The sequence below is a fragment of the Notothenia coriiceps genome, unplaced genomic scaffold, assembly GCF_000735185.1.
Source record: "Notothenia coriiceps isolate Sejong01 unplaced genomic scaffold, NC01 NC01_scaffold00000339, whole genome shotgun sequence".
Taxonomy (NCBI): domain Eukaryota; kingdom Metazoa; phylum Chordata; class Actinopteri; order Perciformes; family Nototheniidae; genus Notothenia; species Notothenia coriiceps.
The window spans coordinates 22,025,730-22,032,863 of record NW_011333040.1 but is presented as its reverse complement, the minus strand read 5'-3'; the positions used below and the strand labels follow the sequence as shown (position 1 = coordinate 22,032,863).

Genomic DNA, 7,134 nt, shown 5'->3' with positions numbered 1-7,134 from the left:
CCCTCTCTTGGATATCAGCATGTGAAGGACACTGTTCAGGAACTAGTTGATGCTCTGTATGTGATGACTACTTCCATTCTTGAGAGGATCAGAAATACATGGATCCTGAGATTGAAGCTCAAGCCGGTGATGAGAGATATTTTGCTAACAGATGACGAAAACAACATCTCGTGATCTCTCTTCATTCCCGATGTCATGGTAACTCACCAGGCTGCGGTACTGAGGCTGCAGCGCTTTGGACGAGCGACTCGTGTTCAGAGAGTCGAACGACTTGATCCTCAAGTGAGACGAGAGCGGCACAAACTCGCTGTCCTCGGAAACACTCAGATCTGCAAAGAGAGGTTCAATATACACTGAACAAAAATATAAATGCAACACTTTTGTTTTTGCTCCCATTTTTCATGAGATGAACTCAAAGATCTAAAACATTTTCTATATACACAAAATAACCATTTCTCTCAAATATTGTTAACAAATCTGAAAAAATCTGTGATAGTGAGCACTTCTCCTTTGCCGAGATAATCCATCCCACCTCACAGGTGTGGCATATCAAGATGCTGNGAGAAAAAGTCCGAATTTTGCGATTTTTGAGAAAAAGTCAGAATTTTGTGTTTCTCAAAAATCTCACAATTCTGACTGTTTCTAAAAATTCTGAATTTTTCACAAAATTCTGACTTTTTCTCAAAAATCGCAAAATTCGGACTTTTTCTCAAAATTCTGACTTTTTCTCAAAATTCGGACTCTTTCACAGTCACAAGATGGAGGCATAGAAAGCAGTATTCAATGTTTACTTCAGATTAGCCCCACGTCAGAAATGATCATGCTTGTCATATGTCTCTCTCCATAGAGGCTGAATCATCATGTTAATCACATAGCTATCATATGCCTCAAACAGTCCTGATGCTCTTCTAGGTAATCACACATCCTGTCATGTTCACAGCTACAGTTGGGATACCTTTGTTATCATGTGTACTCTCATACTGGAAGAGGACATTCACTATTTCCCAACATCATCCAGCACAGATTCATTCAGCTCAGCCTTCATTCCTCTCCTCTCCCTCAGGACATGTCCGAGGGCAGCGGGTGTGGCCACTCGCTGTTCAAGGCGCGCTTTGCTTTCGAGCAGACCAATGAGGACGAGCTCTCCTTCTCCAAGGGCGACATCGTCTCTGTGATCCGACAGGATGACGGGGGCTGGTGGGAAGGGTCCTGCAACGGCCAGTCCGGGTGGTTCCCCAGTAACTATGTGCGGGAGCTGAAGGCAGGCGGTGGGTGCAGCTCTCATTGTTTCACATGATGTGCATCTTGTGGCTAGAAGCTGTTCTTACATATCCACCATTTGTAAACATCTTTTTTTTCCAGTTTTTCACAAATACAGTATGTCCAACATTTATGACAACAAGTTGCAAACACATTCACAACCATTGACTTTGAGAGGAGGAAGCCCAGTGTTAAAATGCTGACTCATTACCACTCCACTATATTGCAGGTTTAAATACATTTGCAGTCAAATAATTATTTTAGTCAAACCTTCTAATATGACATTTAAATTTGAAACATTTTCTCAAAGCAGTACAAGAAATCAAACACACACAAATGAACACACTTACTACAGTTCTGCCTTTACTGACAATACCATACTACCTTTCTAATTGCTTTGTATTTTCTTGTTGTCAAGTCTAAAAATAGAGAACTTTCTACAAGGTGATTTTCTTTTTCAAGTCTCTTAAGAAAAATATTGAATCTGCATTTCTGACTAAGCACTGTTGAGTTCATGAGGCTGTAAAGCTGTAAGAGACATCATAGTGGTTTGATTGTGTTGCTTTTCTGAGGAGGGAAGGCAGGACAAGAGGAAGGAAGCGAGACAAAGACAGGAAGAGCCAGAGCTGCTGTATAGAAAGGAACTTCCTGACTTAAAGCAGAAAACAAAGACCATCATTACAGCACACTGAATGCATATGTAGTAGAAAACATTTGTATATGTGAGAGATTAAACTCATGATGGTTGTTTGTGAAGCAGACATTGTTTAATTGGAGGTCTGCACGTGGCTTTTGTCTTGGTTCACTGACATAAATCATTATTATGAGACATAGACAAAGGAAGCTTTATTGCAGTCATTAGACCTTCCTTTGTTTCCGCTCCAAAACCAAGATCAGGCTAACAAGCATAAGGAAAGCTAAGCAAAGAAACCTTTTTCTGGTCAATCAGATACATCCAAAGAGTACATTATACCTCCTATTATCCAACAAACAATCGATATTCATCTGGCTTTAAATTGCAATGCCTCCAGGGGGCAATAATGAACTGAGGGATATGACAGCATGGGCTATTATAGACCTGGAAATAACCAGGATGTTGAAATTACGTTGACGTTTTCTCTCCTTCTTTCTCTCTTTATAGACAAGACATTAGAAAAGCCAAAGTCTGGGACACTGAAAAGCCCCCCCAAAGGTTTCGACACCACCATCATCAGTAAGACGTACTACAATGTGGTGAGCATCAAACTCTAATAAGTGGGTCTGCAAAAAATATCCCTTTTCTTGTATAACATGTTCTCGCAGTCATGGGAAGAAGAACACAATATTCCCGATCTAATTTCTACTAGAATAGTTTAGGGATGGGACTATAATTATGATTTTTAATATAAATTAATCAGGATATATGTGGATTTCTGGGTAATGAGATAATTACCCAAACATCTTTATAAATATCTCCTATTTTAGCTTCCTCTCGCTCCCTGAATGAGCATATCTATCTGATAGTTCTTGCACGTGTGTCTGCTTTTATTAAATCAATTATTTTTCATCCGCACATTGCAATTAATGTCTGTGTGCCTGTGTCTGTCTGTATATCCATGATGTGTGGAGGCTGCATGTGAGGCTGCAGCGAAAGATGAAATGTAGGTTATTTCTTCCAGCCCACTGGTTTCTGGGACAGCCTTGCCTCAGGGTTGGCTCCTGCCTGTGTGTGTGTGTGTGTGTGTGTGTGTGTGTGTGTGTGTGTGTGTGTGTGTGTGTGTGTGTGTGTGTGTGTGTGTGTGTGTGTGTGTGTGTGTGTGTGTGTGTGTGTTGTGTATATGTTGTGTGGTGTGTGTGGNTTAAAGGTAGGGTAAGTAAGAATGGAGAAACCAGCTCGAGTGCGCTAGAATTTGAAAGTACGCAGCTGAAAAAAATCTGCCCCTTCCTTCAGACTTCCTTACAGAGCCCCTCCTCCAACACACACGAACGCGCAGATGACCAATGAGGGCACGAGATAAGTTTGTGCACAGATGGAAGGCTGACAGGCAGGTAGGCCATCCAGTTACTTTAGCCGGGCAGGCTCAGATGATTGTTCGTGCTTTTTACAGCGCCACGGCTTCCACAGATGAATTTTTTTAATATATTTATTGTCAAAGCATTTAATGTATTCATTGCTTTCGGGATGTTAAGAGCATTCCATGGAATATAACTAAAAGTGTTTCTGAAGTGAATGACCTACCCTACCTTTAATGTCTGGGACAAAACACTACTTTTATGAATTCAAAAAGCATCAGTAGTCGCTTCGGTTCTACTTAGGACAATTTTATTTTCCTGATTTAAAGAATGTATAATTCAATATTATTTGCTCAATGTGAGTCTGTTTGCATTAGGGGCCTAAATACATTTGAGCTAAATAAAGAATAAATAATGTTGTGTATTCTGAACAAACACCTTTGGTTGAGTTCGCCTGCTGTTCTGAGAGGTATGTTAACAGGAATAACAATGGGTTTCTAATTTCAACACTAAACAAACACGGCGAGGTGATGATGAACATGCAGCGGAATTATATAAAGTGTTTCAGTTTCAGCAGCGGAAGAAACTGTGTTTTAATTCTGCTATGGTAAAGATTTGTTTTTCTCCAATAGCTGAACATTTCAACTGTACAGCTTTTGTACTTAGGATTTCTTCTATTATCATTAATACGGTGATATTTGTATACAAATAGGGGAGAAACCAAACAATTACATGTACAATTAGAGGTTCAACACACCAAATAGTCCAAATGCAAGGATCCTTTGTTTTATAACCATTTTCTGACACTACCACAACTCGACTATAAGATACGGTTTAAATCAAGTTCTTTATATCAAATTGTGGAATATTTGGAGAAATCTGTAAAGATAACATAGCAAGATCCAGCGGAAACCTCAGGCTCTGTCAGAAAAGTGAATAATATCTATAATACGTAAGTGTCTGCAACCTGNCCAAAACGCCGTAAAGTCTACACGATTTTGCGTTTTCACCGGGAGGTCGCTTTCTCGGGGAGGGGGGCAGTGGGGGCTTGGAGAGGGACGACGGTGACAATGAAGTGTCGACGGACGTAGAAATTTCCAGTTGGCATAATACGTTTTACGTGAAAACTAACCATAAAAGAAGTAGAACATCAGAAGACTGTCGTCCGGCTGTTGTAATACATACAATATGTTCTGTAGAGAGAGAAAATGGGGAATGGGATTGTAGAGATTTTTGTCCCCATGTTGCCTCGACTAGATCCTCAACGACGCGAGATACTGCTGTATGAGTTTTACACAGTGACCGAAATGCAACTGGGGGACCGGTAGTCTTAATGATACATTAATCACGGCTAATGTTAATTTTAGTGCAGCTGATATAGTCTTTGTTACGCGCTGCACAAAATAGTCATTATACGCAGACACAAATGTAATCGTTCGTGCGATTGTGAGTCGTCGATTTGGACATGACCTCTCTCAATGCTATTTTTTCAGGAGTGGACACGGCATTTGGGCGGTTCTCTCTTTCGCAACTCGGAGGTATGACAAGTCTTTATTTAGGTCGTCGTCGACGCCCACTTCGAATCGACTGGGTCTAGCTCGGGTGAAATCATTTGTGCCGATCTGTATATCCCGATAACTCCGGTCCGATGTTACGTATTAGACTAACATAAACTCGTATTTTTGTGAAGTCCTGTGACAAACAAATATATAGCCTTTGGATATTATATACGCATTGTACAAATGTTCATCTCTGGAACATCTCTGGTCTCAGTGTCACTACTTTTCTGTTAAGTAAGCGAGGTTTTCAAACTTGAGTGTAATAGTATCTACAGACGTATTGAGAACCAGTATAATATTTTGGAAGAGCGGAAGGGATGCGGTGACGGTTTGCAGACGTTGCACCGCAAGAGTACTACCGTGAGCGCTCGACAGCTGCCCGTAGTCGGGCACGAGCTGCTGTTGCCCTTGCACCACGCGCTTGGAGTCTTTCGACGACGGTTTGTGCATGCCGACTGAAAATTAGGTTGCACGTTGAGAGTACACGGCGAGAGATATACTACTAACATTACAGACGAGAAAAAAAAAATTTATCAACAAAAGAAGACGAAAGACGATAAATTACAGAAATACAGAAGAGAACAAACACCTGCCCGTGGAATCTTTGTCGAGACTGGTCTCACCAGTACGGCTACGGCTTAAGACTACCGACGGAGGGGTAGTAGTACGACGTGACCTTCATTCTCCGTTCAAAATAATTATAGTCGGAAAAAACCGGAAGAGGATTCTCTTTATTTAACCGCAGATATTACGGTACAACAATTACGTAATGTTTTGTTTTACGACAGAAATAGCGTGACCTTATTAATATTCGGTGCGTCTTTGCATAAGTACGTACGAAATTTTTCTATTTAGTACTTATATTTTTTTAAGGAACATTTACGGCAGTAAAAATTGTAGGTATACATATGTTAAGGGCTATTACATAATAACGCATAAACGCCCCACAAGAACCGTATTTTGGTCGCTTCCTGCTATCATTAGTGTCATTATAGGTTCATTATTCATTGGATGTCATACTAACGAAAGAATTTACGTCATTCAAATATTATTTTAGTTAGGTTGATCACCTGAACTTATGTGAAACTAGGAATGTTTATTTTAGCGGATCACAGACATGAACTAGGACCATAATCTTTTGTATAATAGCGATTAGTTTAGTAGTAGAAAATCAGTAATATCGTTGTTGCAGTCGAGTCTAAGAGATGGGGATGCTGGAAAGGTACTTTAGGGTAACGTTGGAAATCGAGTGACGCCTACGGTCGCAACGACACTAACTGGACATTACTACAGAATTACTACGTTACACAAATAGTGCCTACAGAACCACTAGTGTATCGGACGATCTTACGCCGGTAGAAACATTTAGGGACTGTCGTGACACAGGGCTGGCACGCTCGTCGCCCGCCGGGTCGCACACAAACCAAGGACGCGGTCGACGGTACACGTTGCCTTTTCTTCGTCACTCTCTCCCTCTCACACATCTCTCCTCTCTCACCACACTCCACGCTGACTCCGATAGGAGACAGTCGGAGCGGTAGGTGACGAGAGTTACCTCGCTCTTGTTTCCCCTGTCTCTGGGACGCTCCGGGGAGGTACTACGCTACTGAGGCGACTCTCGTGTAAACCCTGTCGGGGCAAGAGCGAGTCCCGACGTGCGACGAAAGCGGATCGACGACTCGTCCGCGAGGTCTTGTGTATGGCATAAAAATTTATGACGGATAAACAAAACTACTCAGATCCGACTAGGTACAATGCAGTGTCGATGCATCGCCGGATGTAGTCATAAAGGGTTTGTTCGATGTCCAGATGCACGACTCTAGGAACGAGACCTAATGACACTCCACCACTCTCACGCTCGCTCCGCCATGTTCGCTTTTTACAACGGTTTTTCAAATATGGAAAAGTACGACTTATTGATTCGCACTGTATATTAACGTAAGTTCGGGATTGAAACGTAGAACGGACCAGTAGTGACAATTGCGGCCACCGGTACACAACAACGGTTGTCTTCATGTTCGGTTTGCGACCTCGGCAGAATCAAACCAGGCTTTCAATGTGAAGGTTATGACTTTTTGTCCTTGCTGAGTAAGTGTTTGTACATATAGACTTAATGACATAACTTAATTCCTGTACTTTGATCACTAACGGGAACACCGTTGTCCTTCTGACAAATGACCCGTAAGGAATATCTGAAGTTTGTAGACTGGGAAAAAATTGGTCACTTTAGTGGGGGACAACCCTAATTCTTTTTATTCCAACCGTCTGTGGAATGCAACTAATATCGTATATATAAGGTGGAAAAGACTGTCTCGACTCCAAT

At 41.5% G+C, this 7,134-nt stretch overlaps 1 protein-coding gene across 1 annotated transcript in view; it reads left to right on the top strand.

Moving 5' to 3' along the window:
* Nucleotides 1-7,134, top strand: part of LOC104952347 (rho guanine nucleotide exchange factor 7-like) — a 24,460-nt gene that overhangs the window by 5,803 nt on the left and 11,523 nt on the right. Inside the window, exons 3-4 of the mRNA XM_010779162.1 lie at nt 962-1,268; nt 2,402-2,493. Coding sequence (XP_010777464.1) covers nt 962-1,268; nt 2,402-2,493 — 399 coding nt within the window. The remainder of the gene's footprint in view (nt 1-961; nt 1,269-2,401; nt 2,494-7,134) is intronic.